The following is a 16,767-nucleotide window of genomic DNA, read 5'->3' on the forward strand; positions in this document are numbered from 1 at the left end:
GGCGGATTCAATGGAAACTACATGAGATGATACACATTTTCAGGCCCTTTGAGATCTCAGTTAATACTGACAATAGGAAAAGTCTATTGCCACTGGGCTTTTGTACAGTTCCAGTCTCTTCCACCACTGCATGGCTCCAGGCTCATCCTGGCTAACCTGTCCATCAGAGGTCAATCATTGCTATGCTCTGCTCGTTGATGTTATTAGTCTGACTTGCAGTATATGATTTGTTTGTATTAGTTGCAATATAATCATCAATACAGTGATGACCGAAACCTTGGAGGTTGGAGTATGTTGTTGTGGTCACTCTCCCCACACATGCCTGTCACATGCACAGTCAGCCACACGCATTAGTTGACACATAGCACCCCTAGAGAGGGGCACTCAATCCAGGACCGCTGTTCTACTTCAGCCTGTACAGCAACCTTCTGACCATCTCTCTCTCTCTCTCTCTCTCTCTCTCTCTCTCTCTCTCTCTCTCTCTCTCTCTCTCTCTCTCTCTCTCTCTCTCTCTCTCTCTCTCTCTCTCTCTCTCTCTCTCTCTCTCTCTCTCTCTCTCTCTCTCTTGCAGCTGGGGTTATAGTGGTTATGGTGGTGGAGTGGGCTCTCAGATCAGACAGTCACTTCTGTCTTGCTGTTGCTGACAAAGTAGGGCTGTGGAGGCATGTAGTGCTGGCTGCGCGAGGTGCTGTGCATCTCGTTCACCTGCTCTATGGTGCAGTGTTTCTTAGTGCCGTGGCTCTGCCGGCGGCCCACCGTCTCTGAGCCGTCCCAGTTCTTCTGCATGCCCGGGTTGGCGATGGTGTTGGAGCCATAGGCCAGGGTATGGGAGCTGCTGCTGTGGCTGCTGTGGCCCTTGGTGCTTTTGGACTTGTGTCCGTTCTGCTTTAGGGAAGGCTGTAAGGGAGGGCTGTAGGGGTTGCTGGGCTCCTGCTCTATGCGGTGCATCGGGTGCATAGGGAGACTGCCCTTGGCTGCCATCTCTACCATGTGCCGCCGGTTGGTGTAGAAGTTGTCATTAACCTTCTCCGCTGGAAACAGACGTACACACATACACAAGAGCAAAAAAACATAAATGAAAAAATATTGGAATGACAGCCATTTTGTTAATGTCATGCACAGACAATAGCAAATGTTCAGGTCTTTGCTTTGGTGAGATTTATTTAGATTAGTTGAGATATTGATGTATTTGAGGATTTTGGACTGTTTCCAAATCTATATTTATGTACATGCCATAATAATCCTAAACTGGGGTAGATTACATATTGTCATGTGGGGTGAGGAACAGTTGAGAAAATGGTAGCTAAAGGTTTTTTAAAGGATACCGAGGTGAATAATACATTTTGCCTGAGCCGTGTTGAATGTTGTTGATATGTCCTGTATATCATCATGCCATTTGAGTATAAATGTAAATGATTTTCCCAACAATGCCATTATCATCTGGAAACATGCAGGCTTTAGCTAATAGTAAACAACCCCCTCCAGACTGGTTGGGGAGTTTGCTCTTTTCTAAGCTGGCTGTGTGCACAGTTGTATTGTAATATGCAAATGAATATGTCCCTGAGCATTCTGGAATGTTTACTTGATTTCTATAGTATATTTTATGCTATGTGTTCAATATATCCTTTAACTATCGGACATAATTTGCCCATAAAAGCCACTGACATTGTTACATGGTGTCATTTGACATGTCCAATCTGGTGCAGACCTGTTCTGAAAACATTATCTCCTCACTAATTGTGGAGCAACGCCATACTCTACAGCGTTAGTCATTTCCCTGTGTGACATTTCAGACTTTCTAATTAAATGTCCTGCCGGTGACCTTTAATCTGTTATGATACCCTGGTGGGCGGAGGGAGAGGCAGACGGCCTCAGCCTCAATGTTCTGGATCGGACACCGCCATATTAGAGTGAGACTCTAGCAGTGAGACTCTAGCAGTGCAGAGCTCCCTCTGAACAAAATGCTTTCATAGCGTACACATCAATGGCCCACAGCTTAATACACATCAGAGAATCAGAGAGGAGGGAGAGAACCACATTGGTTCATATAGACTCAACCCAAACAGTTAAATAAGTGTCTCCACCGGCACTCATCCCTCTGTTCTCCCTCCTATCCCCTAGTCACCGGACAGCTCTCATTAGATACACTACCGTTCAAAAGTTTGGGGTCACTTAGAAATGTCCTTGTTTTTGAAAGAAAAGCACATTTTCTGTCCATTAAAATAACATCAAATAGATCAGAAATACAGTAGACATTGCTAATGTTGTAAATGACTATTGTAGCTGGAAACGGCAGATTTTTTATGGAATATCTACATAGGTATACCGAGGCCCATTATCAGCAACCATCACTCCTGTGTTCCAATGGCACGTTGTGTTAGCTAATCCAAGTTTATCATTTTAAAAGGCGAATTGATCATCAGGAAACCCTTTTGCAATTATGATTAAAGAAGCAATAAAACTGGCCTTATTTAGACTAGTTGAGTATCTGGAGCATCAGCATTTATGGGTTCGATTACAGGCTCAAAATGGCCAGAAACAAAGAACTTTCTTCTGAAACTCGTCAGTCTATTCTTGTTCTAAGAAATGAAGGCTATTCCATGCGAGAAATTGCCAAGAAACTGAAGATCTCGTACAACGCTGTGTACTACTCCCTTCACAGAACAGCGCACACTGGCCCTAACCAGAATAGAAAGAGGAGTGGGAGGCCCCGGTGCACAACTGAGCAAGAGGACAAGTACATTAGAGTGTCTAGTTTGAGAAACAGACGACTTACAAGTCCTCAACTGGTAGCTCCATTAAATAGTACCCGCAAAACACCAGTCTCAACGTCAACAGTGAAGAGGTGACTCCGGGATGCTGGCCTTCTAGGCAGAGTTCCTCTGTGCAGTGTCTATGTTCTTTTGCCCATCTTAATCTTTTATTTTCAGCCAGTCTGAAATATGGCTTTTTCTTTGCTACTCTGCCTAGAAGGCCAGCATCCCGGAGTCACCTCTTCACTGTTGACGTTGAGACAGGTGTTTTGCGGGTACTATTTAATGATGCTGCCATTTTGAGCCTGTAATCGAACTCACAGATATACTCAACTAGTCTAAAGAAGGCCAGTTTTATTGCTTATTTAATCAGGACAACAGTTTTCAGCTGTGCTAACATAATTGCAAAAGGGTTTCCTAATGACCAATTATGTGCTTTTCTTTCAAGAACAAAGACATTTCTAAGTGACCCCAAACTTTTGAACGGTAGTGTACGTTTCACCACAGTCTTTATATCCCCTAATGATCCGTCTGCAGCTTGACGCCTCTTCACTAGATTAGCAGCAGTCAGATAAGTTTCATCTGATTGTCTATGATGTCACAGAGAGAATCTGGTGAATGTTCCACATGCCTGCCGCCACATCATCCTCTGTGGGATTGTGCCTCTGCAACTCTGACAGCTGCCATCTCATCCAGCCCCATTTATGGTGAGGGGCTTTGAAGTTCCTTTAGTTGAATCGGGCAGAATCCATAAAGAGACCCCTGTTTAATTAGGGTGATAAACACTATCAAATATGTCTCCATCACTTCTTTTAATTCCCCATCAGAAGCAGAGCTGGTTTCTGATGCCTGTCTCTCTGGTTTATTAATCAGAGCGTTTATCAGCTCTGCTAGCTCACTCGCCTGTTTCTCTTATTGGTCTATGGAGAAAACGACTGACTGTTTGAGCATCAATCAGTGTAAAAGAAAAAACTCAGAGATAAAGTCAACATGCTTAGTCATTGCTTTCCTGTGAGCCTAATTAATCATTCCCCTTTTCAAAATTTCAGAGGCATTAGTTCAGCACCATGGCATTTTGCTTCAAATGGAGAGGCAAAGATAACAGGGAAAGTCTCTGACATAACTACATGACGAGGAAATCAACAATATCCCCTGGCACATGACAGCCATACATAAATTAGAATCCCAATCTAATTCACTGTCTATGGCATACACACAATACTGAACTTGCAGAGATCTTCATGTAGACTGGTATCCTAAATGAATGCATCAAAGAGAAGGCTGCTTGCAGAATTGTCATGTTCAACTCAATTATAATTACAGCTTTTTGGAGAATGGCATGAGAAATAATTAGCCTAGTGTTTACAGCCAGAAGAGCGGCAGGCAGATCCAAAATGTCTTCAGACACCTCCCTGATGGGGCTCCCGCTCCTTTATAAATTAGCCAGTTCAGATTGTAAATGTCTGTGAGAAATCCAATTCTGTGACCTTACAAAATCACTGGGGGGACAGCAAGAGAGAATAATTGATTGCTAGATTTTGGTTGATCATTTCCCAAACCTTGGATTTAGCACTCAGGGAATTGAGAGGTGAGGTTGCAGTAAATCATGCGTTTCCCTAGTGCAGGGGGTGGGTCAAGCTGTGATGTTTAATTTATTATACTTGCCATCTCAAAATGTTATAAAAAAATCGATTTTCCAATATAATGTTGAAGGATAACTGAAGAGACATGGTTTCATGATCCTAATATCAGTTCTGTGGTCAATAAGATCTGACTCTCAATGTAGACCTTGACTAGTTGATTTTGGTACTATAACAGTGACTGTCCAACATTTCACAGGGTTCTTCATATATGATGTGCAGCAGCAAAACTATAGGTGATATAGAACATGTTATTTACGGTTATCATTGGCACCTAAGAGCAACAAAGGCAAAACAATGGATAGCCTTGAGACATGAAATTTGAAAGACAAATCAATGACATTCATTTTCCTAAAAGCTAGGCTATTTTCCTCCCTTTCTGAAAGGCTAAATTCTACATCTGTTATCCTGTCTAATTGAAATAAACCGTTTACACAGTGTAAATATTTTTGTTGAGAGCCTCTCTTTCTTTGAGGTTTTTCTTTAAACGGAAAGTGTCACATAAACATTGTGTCTCTCAGTAAGTAACCATACAGCATGCTAGGATGGAGACAGAGACCAGGCTAACTGATAATTACAGCAGGCAGCAGAACATATCTACACTAGCTGCTTGGTGTTTTTGCTCATCATTCGAGATCTCCATTGTGTTAATTAGCCCACATTTAATCATGTCATTTGAGTGTGATTACATGGAAGTTCGACACTTCAGAGGCATATGCTCATTTGCGATCTCGGCTGATATTCTAATCATCACGTCCTCTTTTATGAGAAGAGATGCCTTCAATTTAACAGATGGCCAAATAAATACTCTACCATTCCCATCCATTTCAGTGGAATGGTTTCCCTTTCTCACATGCTATAGGTATGCATGGCATGTGCAGTACCAGTTAGAAGTTTGGACACACCTATTCATTCAAGGGTTTTTCTTTATTTTTACTATTTTCTACATTGTAGAATAATAGTGAAGACATCAAAACTATGAAAAAACATACATGGAATCATGTAGTAACCAAAAAATAAGAATGGTGCCGGAGAGGATGGCTGTCGTTTGATTGGCTCTTAACCAACCGTGCTATTTTGTTTGTTTTTAAGCATTTCACTTGTGACAAATAAAATTAATTTGATTTGATTTGAAAAGTGTCAAACAAATCAAAATAGATTGTAGATTTTAGATTCTTCAAAGTAACCACCCTTTGCCTTGATGACAGCTTTGCACACGCTTGGCATTCTCTCAACCAGCTTCATGAGGAATGCTTTTCCAACCGTCTTGAAGAAGTTCCCACATATGCTGAGCACTTGCTCTCTGCTTTTCCTTCACTCTGCGGTCCAAGTCATCCCAAACCGTATAAATTGGGTTGAGGTCGGGTGATTGTGGAGGCCAGGTCATCTGATGCAGCACTCCATCGGTCAAATAGCCCTTACACAGCCTGGAGGTCTGTTTTGGGTCATTGTCCTGTTGAAAAGCGCAAACCAGATGGGATGGCGTATTGCTGCAGAATTCTGTGGTAGCCATGCTGGTTGTGTGCCTTACATTTACATTTTAGTCATTTAGCAGACGCTCTTATCCAGAGCGACTTACAGTAGAGTGCATACATTTTATTACATTTTACATACTGAGACAAGGATATCCCTACCGGCCAAACCCTCCCTAACCCGGACGACGCTATGCCAATTGTGCGTCGCCCCACGGACCTCCCGGTTGCGGCCGGCTGCGACAGAGCCTGGGCGCGAACCCAGAGACTCTGGTGGCGCAGCTAGCACTGCGATGCAGTGCCCTAGACCACTGCGCCACCCGGGAGGCCTTGAATTCTAAATAAATCACAGACAGTATCACCAGTAAAGCACCCGACACCATCACACCTCCTCCTCCATGCTTCACGGTGGGAACCACACAGGCGGAGATCATCACCTACTCTGCGTCTCACAAAGACATGGCGGTTGGAACCAAAAATCTCACATTTGGACTCATCAGACCAAAGGACAGATTTCCACTTGTCTAATGTCCATTGCTCGTGTTTCTTGGCCCAAGCAAGTCTCTTCTTCTTATTGGTGTCCTTTAGTAGTGGTTTCTTTGCAGCAATTCGACCATGAAGGCCTGATTCACGCAGTCTCCTCTGAACAGTTGATGTTGAGACATGTCTGTTACTTGAACTCTGTGAAGCATTTATTTGGGCTGCAATCTGAGGTGCAGTTAAGTCTAATGAACTTATGCTCTGCAACAGAGGTAACTCTGGGTCTTCCTTTCCTGTGGCGGTCCTCATGAGAGCCAGTTTCATCATACCGCTTAATGGTTTTTGCGACTGCACTTGAAGAAACTTTCAAAGTTCTTGAAATTTTCCGGATTGACTTAACTTCATGTCTTAAAAAGTAATGATGGACTGTCATTTCTCTTTGCTTACTTGAGCTGTTCTTGCCATAATATGGTATTTTACCAAATAGGGCTATCATCTGTATACCACCCCTACCTTGTCACAACACAACTGATTGGCTCAAACGCATTAAGAAGGAAAGAAATTCCACAAATGAACTTTTAACAAGGAAAACCTGTTAATTGAAATGCATTCCAGGTGACTACCTCATGAAGCTGGTTGAGAGAATGTCAAGAGTGTGAAAAGCTGTCATCAAGGCAAATGGTGGCTACTTTGAAGAATCTCAAATATAAAATATAAAATGTGTTACTTCCTAGTTTTGATAATATAGAAAATAGTGCAAATAAAGAAAAATCCTTAAATCAGTAGGTGTCTCCAAACTTTTGACTGGTACTTATAGTGTACTGTGAAATATATGCATTTCGTTAGATTTGAAATTATGATTAAATTATATATTACCCCTTTTGATTAGCTGATGAAATCTGATTAGCTATTCTTTTTATGAAGTTAATCAGAGAAGCTGCTCAGCGCTTATTCCTGTATCCCCATATCCGCAGATCTTAGAATGAGCAATAAGGGTCTCTTACCGACAGCCTTGAGGGAGGCGTACTTATTGAGCTCTTTCCCAGGTTGCTGTTGCTCATAAGGGCTAGTGATCTGTCCCATGGAAGGGTAAGGGTGGGGAGGAGACCCTAAGCCTGGCATTAGTGATGATCCTGGACCCACACTGTTCATCTGGTTAGCCTCTGTAGGGAGAGAAAGAGAAAGATGGCAGAGAAAGAGGTGTCAGTCTGGCAGATAAAAGTAAAACATGTCATTAAATATTGATGTTCCATCTGAGTGATTGAGATTATGGGTCCATATAAATGCTACAATGTATTTGCAAGTTAGCAAGTTCGATTGTGCACTATTGTATTGTTTTACCACTTAAGTGAGGCAATATTTTTTACCTTTTACTGCAGTAGGCTAAAACCAGGGTCACACAGTGTTTCTTGGTAGTTTTAAACATATCTACTTTGAAACCTCACTCACATGGCAAAAAAAAATAAAACACCTGTACCATGTCAGATATAGTTGAAATGTACTACATTTTGAGTTTCCATCCCAATATTACACTTTACATACATCACGTAAGACCATTTGACATAGAAACACCGGATTTTCGGTGACTTATAAAAAAAAAAAAAAGTTTATAGATTTTGAAATTATGAAAAATATGAATAACATTCTATCCACGAGGCCACTAGGTCATTTGGCTGCATGAAAGGGCTATCAGCAGTATTTTTGAAATCAGTGTTTCTTCCTTCCTGTCAGTGGTGAGATGTAAGAGCTGGTGTCACCCAGGAAAGCTGTGGAAGTCGAGACCTGATAGACCTCACGTAGGCAGCTTACACTATCTCATTGACCTGCCAACACAATTGTTATAGTCTCTTCATGTTAGCCCCGGGATACAAATCATTAACCGTCCATCGCTCCGAGCTAGATGGCTCCTCTAGCCAGCTCACTGTGCTAATCCTCTTCCAATCGAATCTCTTTGGTTTCCTCCAAACAAGCCTCAGCCAAAACCAACAGCAGCGTAGCTCAGCCCTCAGCTGATATGTCTCTCAATAGGCCTGATAGAAATCAATTTGACGGATGGATAAGAATGGACAGAGGTAATTGTTTCAGATCCTTGGTAACATTGCACCCCGTGCTGGTTGGCCCTCCCTGGGGACGCAGCTGGAGAGAGAGTGTGATGACTGCTCTTTATAAGATGGTACTAATCCAGCATCCAGCATGCAGACATCTGCTTAATTGAGGAGTGCATGGAACCATGGCAAATTGACTGGCCACCTGCCTGCTGGCATGGCAGAGCAACCAGATGTTGTGGGCATCATTTTCAACTGGCCCCGTAGGACCCAAAGGAGGTCAGGAGACAGCAGACTGCACCCACGCCCAGGTGGCAGTTTGGGGGACGGTGAATGCCACCTTAATAACTCCAACCATACTACAGTAGCTATCTACAGTAGAATATCAATAACATAAAGTTAACTAATAGCTCAATATTGATATTGTGTGTAATAGCAGAGTTCCATAAAATGCATTCCGCCAGTTTGGCTGTAGCAGTTACTGATTGGTCAAGGTAATACTGTACATCCATTCAGCCCATGTTGTTGTTGTATCTGTATTCATGTTGCACATGTAAACATAACTCTCTTCCATTACTGATGTCCACAGCCCAATGTGAGGAACAATACCAGAACCTTGAGAAAGTAGAGTCATTGTAGTAGACATTGTAAGTGCCCATAAACTGCTGCTTGGGCATGTTGAGAACAATAATGAGTTTTCAAAGTACAAGCAATCTGTTGAGCAGCAGATTGAAACTATGGCACGAAATGCTGTTAGTAACAATAGCTTCCTATGTATGACCACATATTCAACAAGTAAAATATAACTGCTTGAAGGTCTGGATTCATTTGAAGGCGACTACAAATTATAAATATCATTTGTTAGAAAAATGGAAAATAATGATCTGACTTCTTATGGGCCCTGTTCTACATTAGATATTCATTCAAGTCTACAATCTTTTTGATTTTCACAGCACCATCAATAAGTAACTGCGTAATATAAAATCAATATTAAGTAACTGTTTATTATTATTATGATTGATCAATAGACAAAGGTCATTCAGATATTATTTATAGTGAACAAGTCTTTATTAAAAAGAGTACATGAAAAGGAGTTACCTTGACTGTACCTTTTTGAGACTGAGATAAATGAAGAACTATAAACGTCTGCTTTAGAAAATAGAGATGAGAACCTCCAGTTCATTACTCATCTCACAGATGTGAACGTTCAGTAGTAGAAGACCTGGCAACATTTACTCCAGTGTGAATGCTTTTTGAATATATAACTGTTGTGTTCTTACTACGACACAAACAGTAATAAATGATACTTGAAACAGAGATAACGTTGACACGACTTTCTCGTTCAAACTCAAGTTCAAGCACAGTATGTTCATGCGCAGGCGCAGTACTCAGTTAGTATCAATGCTCTAGGTTCCACAATAACAACATACAGTAGTGCCTATGATAAAAGCTGTATAATAGTATCACATTATATCGTACTTAACAATAATTATGGCCAGAATTCAATCATATCTACAGTGTGACCATCCTCCTTTGCGTCCCCAATCATGATGATCAAAACAGGCTGTCAACTTGTATGTTACACATAATAACTGGCCGTGATTAATGGCATATTTGCGGAGGCACACTGAGGCCAATTAACAACTTAACGACTCTTTTGCAAGTCAACAGGTCAACATGTTCTGAGAGCAGATTTCTCTGGCAAGTTTACACTTCAGTAGATTGCCAAAGGGAGGATAAAAGGTGAACGGACATACAATCTCCATTACTTATGCCCCAAATCTTACCAAGCAGCTTGCATAATAGGACTCACATCTTGTTTTAACTGTATGCTACTGTACACATACATCTCTCTGCTGCGCTGATGGTATGAGGGGAGAATACAGACATGACGATCACTGAGTGGTCAACATCAATGTTTGTAATGATTGTGATGATAAAATACAGGTTAAGTCAAATAAAATGTCTTATCTGTAAGATCTGTTGCATTATAATACCTCATTTTATTGTTGCCATGCAACATCTAATCAGGCACACACACCACAGTGTGAAAAGCAAAGAGCCTCTTTTGCTCGGTCTCATGTTAGTTAGTCGATAAGGAGGTCAGTGGATGTGGAACCCTGTTTGTCAGTGCTGCAACTAGTACACAATATTCCATTCTAATTAGCCACACAACTAATATACTAAATACATTTGCATTTGCACATTTAGCTGAACACTATCATCTGCTTTGGACAGCGGACAATGAGCCGTGAAAGAAATGGATCAAATCAAATCAAATCTAGGCTAAAATGGTTCTGTCTGGAAAAAGACTGATGCCAAGTGGACTGAAATAGATGTTCTGATTTGAAACCGGGTCTTAGTAGCAATGACCATTCGTCAGGGAAGAGATGTCAGCTATCGCTGAAATGTCACCAGAGCTTTTGTTCTCCTCGTCTTCCCGGCTGGCAGGCGATTTGATTGGATTCTAGTCTATTTTTCCCAGACAGTTACTTAATGAATATGCCAGCTTTAGTTACGCTTCCTGGCTCATGACTCAGCAGCAGCCACTGGAAGGTTTCTCTTCTCCAGATGATGAACACAATCATCGCTGGATCTACAGGTCCGAAAGGCTGAAGGCAGCAGCGATGTAAGCAAAGATGTCTAGTCTGACTAGTCTGACAGCCGGGCCAAGAGTGCTGTAGCCAACAGCAGGTGCATTAATCCATTTTGGTTGGAGAGGAAAGAAAAATATGTTTCATGATAAGAAAAGTTGCCTGATCTTTCAGAAGTTCAGAACCAAAATGTAGGAATGGACGGCATGAAATCAGCGTATCCCCAGAAAAAAACAGCATGAACTGCAAAAAAATTGCTGTTCAAAATCAACTTTTGTTTTCATAAAAATTAATTATGAAGTTGATTCTCTATGTTTATTTCATGCTTATCCACAGGGGAATAAATATGAAGAACGGGAAAAGTTCATAGAAACTACCCTAGCAACTTGCCCACCAGATTTGTACCTAAAGGTTCCATTAGGGCTACTGACTATGATAATCAGAAACTTTGGAAATTCTTATGAAACACTGCACTGCCTCCTGGAAACATATTCCCCCTGCTGCACAGTGGTCCCAATAGATACGCTCCAACAGGAGACGGTTCAGGAACAACAGGGGAGGAGAGCATTCAACAGAGGTCTGGAGGGACCCCAGCATGAATGAATGATGATTGTTGAAACGTTCCAGTGTTTTCTGTGGAAAAAGACGAGGGTTTAAAGAGGAAGAGACCATTGCACAGAACTACAATATACTTTAAAGAGAGGAGAAAATGCTTTTGAATGAAGAATAGGGAAGGTGTTTATTTTCCGTAGCGAGTCCAATTAATATGAAAGAGGATAGTGTAGCAAGAGCTAAAAAGTGGGAGGAGGGCAGTGGGAGAATAAGGTCAGGGACAGGAGGCGTGAACCAAACATGAAACAACTGTCAGCACCACTTCAAAAGGACTACTGTACTCTCCTCTGCCACTGAAAAATAAAAGATGGTACAAGTTTAACATTCTAACTTTTTTAACAAGTATCAACTTTTAGAGTCCACTATGCCATGGTGCAGCCTCTCCATGATAATAAAAAATATAATAATAGTGAAATAGGCTAATTAGAACCTAATTTCCCACCGGTCAAATAGATGTTTCCGTGCTGTGCTAATTACTTTGTAAAGGGCCATGAAATGATCCGTGTTGTCTCATTAAAAGAGATACAGGCAAGCTTTACAACTATTTCACTACACCTGCTAATAGCTCTGTGACTAGGTGAAAACAATGAGTGGTTTTCAAGAATCATTGTTCTCTGAAATTACCTCACCTCTGGAAATCTGAAGTACAAACTGTTACTTTGGCATTGAGCTGCTAATTTAAGGAGTAATACATCCGTCCCTCCATTGTCTGTGTACAATGGATAAAATCCCATTTCATCTGCCAGACATTTGTCCTCTTAACACACCGTTTCTTCTAAATTACTGGAGTCCCACTTCAATTCACTTTCCATCTGTCTGCCACTGGTTAAAAGTGGTCCATTTGTGAAAACTTTTGTAAGGTTAAAGACTCAAAGGTTGTTGCAGGAGTAAGTGAATCAACACTACAGACACAGATACCTTCCAAGAACTCATAAAAAATGCAAGAGTGTATTTTGGGAGCTGGATGCCCCAAAGGGATGGATGGTACAATGGGAAGGGCACTCTCATTCACAGGTTATTTCCAATTGGGGAGTGAAAGTCTGCAGAAGGATTAGTCCTAAGACCTCCAATAACATGTACTGTATAATTTATTAGCAATATTTCATAATATTTGATGCACGCTTGTAATTTCATCAGATGATTTGGCATTGCTTTGTTGCATTGAAATATTTCAGATTCAATAAGCATGTACAGAAAATAACCTAATATATGCATACTTCCAATATACCTACTGCAAGGAATGTGATTTCAATACTTTGCACAGCTTGTCAGTATTTGATGTTGATTTTCACAAACTAATTTGTCTAGAATAGTCAGTGTGACATTTAACACTGAGCCTCTCGCAGAAAGCTACTTCTGCTAGACGGATTTACAGGGTATTAGACAGTGCGCAAGAAGAAAGTCAGTCAGTCACTCTTATTTGCCCTGATGGAAGGAGTCTATATTCCATGTAAACGTGTGTCCAGCCCCTGGCTTTTCTTCTTTATACTCATAAAGGTTGGACAAGCTGAGAGATTAATAGTCAGGCCTTGAAGATTGATGAAAAAAACCTTTGACTCACCGGGTAAATCATGACTTGACAGGTCATTTTATAGGTTGAATTTCCTCAGTTGTAATTTACATAAAATAGGCATATGCAGGGGGGGGAACATAACCGATCTGGGTGCAGATGATGGCATAAAAAGAGTATCTGAATTCCTACAGACTGAGGAAAGCCATTGTCTGTGTAATCCAATCTGACAGTTAGAGCTCACTGTGAGATAAAAGCAGCAGAAGAATCAATAACGCCTCCTCTCTTATCCTCTCTCAGAGCATTGTTCACTCCTTCTCTGTGCTCTACCTGCTTCCATTACCTTAAATTCATACGCATTCATCAGCTCACCTCTGAAATGTATCCTACGCTTCCAGACTCTGAGTGTTATTGAGGGCGACACTTCACTTTGTAAATGTTGATGTTTATTGGCTCGATTGGCAAACTAGGTGAACAGGTTTCTCTCCAGAGGCAAGTTTGACTACGCCAACTAAGTAATGGAAACTCCAACTTACAATGGCCTGTCTCCATAGTTCATACATTAACCAGTTGGCAACACCCACATGAGCAACAGTTCATACTCCCATTATTTATCTGCTGAGGGAGAACAGGCTCTGCTGCGCTCACAAAAAGCCTGCATGAAATTAACATTTAATGAACTCATATGCTATGTAAATCTAATGTATAAGCTTTGTCTTTTTGTATTACTGAATGAAATTGACGTTCCCCTATGCTAAGAGTATATTGGATGGACAACACAGTTATTTTGTCAAACTTATTCATTACAGTGACACCATTGTATGTGCTTTATGAATGGATAATTCAGTAAACAGTTAGGTAAAAATACAAGCACAGAATAACGATTTGCAAAAGGTACATTAAATATAGATAAAACATATTCACTATTTTGTGCATTAAGATGTGTGTGCTGTGGTCTGGGTGAACTACTTAAAACCATGCATGATGGTGGGTTTGTGTGCACTATTTGCGATAATGGTACTCTCCATGCCACCAGTTGGGTCAAAGGTGTCAGTGCATGGAAGTGTGCGTTTCATTCGTCTATAGTACAGACACAAACGTGACTTCTACAAAATAAATAATATGCCCACAGCAATGCAAAAGCTAATCACTATCTGCTCATCCAAGTGCTTGCATATTGCCATGTGCTACTTATGGTACATTAAATAATTTCGTTTATACAAGAGAGAACGTAATTTGTATTCCATTAGTGGGAGTAAACCCTCATCTCACTTTTCAACCTTGTTGTATCAAGCTTCTCTTCTCAGCCTGCGAGCCTGACAAGGTGTTATCATTCATGTCAGGTACCAACAAAGATATAGAACTACAGTATTAGTATGCAGCACCAAGGTTTGGCCCTTAGGCGGAAGCTTAACTAAAGTGTCTCAAAATGATCACAGAATTCTTTTGTCTAGTACCATTCAACAAGGCAGATATAAAAAGGAAGAGGAGATACAAAATGCCCTGTTAAAAAACAGGCATGTAACTGGAAATAAAGGTGATTATGTGTAACCGTTTTCCATTCGTCATTGTAGGTAGTAGTAACCCATTTAAATACAGTTTCCTGTGACACTGTCTTGTGGGGAAAGGGCCTGCCAGACCGTCCGGCCGTGTGTGTTGGCAGCAAGGGAACTTTCTTCTCTTCGGCTGGCTGCCTAGAGAGAAAAGAGGCCAAGTGGCCACAGGTGCCCCTTGCTCACACAGGCAGGCCTGGAGGAGAGGGATAGGACAGTGCGTGTGGCCAAGATGGCCCCAGCAGCACACAGGACAGAAGTGGAGTGTAGCCTAGCCGCCAGCCAGCCAGCCAGCCACCCACCCAGAGGAGAGGCAACTAGAGGAGAGGAGAGGGAACTAGAACAAAGCCCTGTCTGTCTGAGAGGATTGTGTCATCTGTGACGGCTGACACGTGTGAGAACTCCCTCTGGACCATTTCACTCAGTGCCAACCAGGCACCCACAACCCCTGCCATAGAGGCAGTATCCATCCTAGGGAGGCAGCCCTGGCATGGGTACACTTGACAGTGCCAGACATGGCTAGGGGACGAGGAGGGGAACAGGCGCAGGACTGTGCCCTATAGACACACCACTCTACCCCCTGCCCAGAAGTGAGTCAACGAGACAGAAGCAAAACGCCAGGGAGAAAATAACCATTTTAGTGGAGCTGTTGTGCAGTCAAAACAACAGCAGTCCTCAACACATATGGGAAGGAAGCACAAAGCGTTGTCTCCCGACAATGTATTCTCAAGGCTATAATCTCAGGGATATAGCAGACTATATTTTGTATACAGGGTACAGGATTTTGTCATGTGTTTCTGAAGGCTTTTTCTGTTGATTGGGAGAAAGGACACTTTGTATGCTAACAGGCTTTGTTGTTCTATTGTAATATCTGTCCATTGTAGCTAGTTGATCTAATGTTACAAATCCATCTGTGCTGCCCTGTTTTCTTGAATCTCACATACTACTGCACCCGAACAAGTGGATTAATTTGCTGAACTCTTACCAACCAACTGAAGAGGGCTCAGTCACATAGCTAGTGCTGCTGTTCCTGCCGGTGCAATTATTTACCTCTCATCTCCAGTTGACAAAATTAGATCCTTGTGTCTTTGTTTATCTCGTAACAATATAGTCTGTGTGTGTGTGTGTGTGTGTGTGTGTGTGTGTGTGTGTGTGTGTGTGTGTGTGTGTGTGTGTGTGTGTGTGTGTGTGTGTGTGTGTGTGTGTGTGTGTGTGTGTGTGTGTGTGTGTGTGTGTGTGCGTGCGTGTGTGTGCGCGTGTGTATATGAAAGCCACACCTTGGTGTCCTCAAATACATCAAAACGACAGTGACGGTGATAGATTTTCCTGTGGGCGCAAACAGGGCACAGCCCATTTTGTTGCAACCAGATGCAAACCTGGCATGAAAATGTAAATAACATGGGAGGTATGTTGTTGTACAACTGAGGCATTATCTACAAAGAGAGAACTACCAGACCCAGTAGAGATTTAATGCTAGTGTACTACAATGACTGAACGTTGACTGGGTATTACTATGCTGCTCCTGAACTCAAGGTGCTGCTCCTGAACTCAAAGTGCTGCTCCTGGACTCAAGGTGCTGCTCCTGAACTCAAGGTGCTGCTCCTGAACTCAAGGTGCTGCTCCTGAACTCAAGTGCTGCTCCTGAACTCAAGGTGCTGCTCCTGAACTCAAGGTGCTGCTCCTGAACTCAAAGTGCTGCTCCTGAACTCAAGGTGCTGCTCCTGAACTCAAAGTGCTGCTCCTGAACTCAAGGTGCTGCTCTTGAACTCAAGGTGCTGCTCCTGAACTCAAGGTGCTGCTCCTGAACTCAAAGTGCTGCTCCTGAACTCAAAGTGCTGCTCCTGAACTCAAGATGCTGCTCCTGAACTCAAGGTGCTGCTCCTGAACTCAAGGTGCTGCTCCTGAACTCAAAGTGCTGCTCCTGAACTCAAAGTGCTGCTCCTGAACTCAAGGTGCTGCTCCTGAACTCAAGGTGCTGCTCCTGAACTCAAAGTGCTGCTCCTGAACTCAAAGTGCTGCTCCTGAACTCAAGGTGCTGCTCCTGAACTCAAGGTGCTGCTCCTGAACTCAAGGTGCTGCTCCTGAACTCAAGGTGCTGCTCCTGAACT

The 16,767-nt window shown here is 42.1% G+C and overlaps 1 protein-coding gene across 1 annotated transcript in view; it reads right to left on the bottom strand.

Moving 5' to 3' along the window:
* Positions 1-612: 612 nt before the first annotated feature.
* Positions 613-16,767, bottom strand: part of LOC120034033 (protein shisa-9B-like) — a 29,291-nt gene continuing 13,136 nt past the window's right edge. Inside the window, exons 3-4 of the mRNA XM_038980425.1 lie at positions 7,350-7,508; positions 613-1,031 (exon numbers count right to left, since the gene is read on the bottom strand). Of these exons, the coding sequence (XP_038836353.1) occupies positions 613-1,031; positions 7,350-7,508 (578 nt within the window). The remainder of the gene's footprint in view (positions 1,032-7,349; positions 7,509-16,767) is intronic.

The sequence above is a fragment of the Salvelinus namaycush genome, chromosome 41 (assembly GCF_016432855.1).
Source record: "Salvelinus namaycush isolate Seneca chromosome 41, SaNama_1.0, whole genome shotgun sequence".
In the NCBI taxonomy this organism is placed as follows: domain Eukaryota; kingdom Metazoa; phylum Chordata; class Actinopteri; order Salmoniformes; family Salmonidae; genus Salvelinus; species Salvelinus namaycush.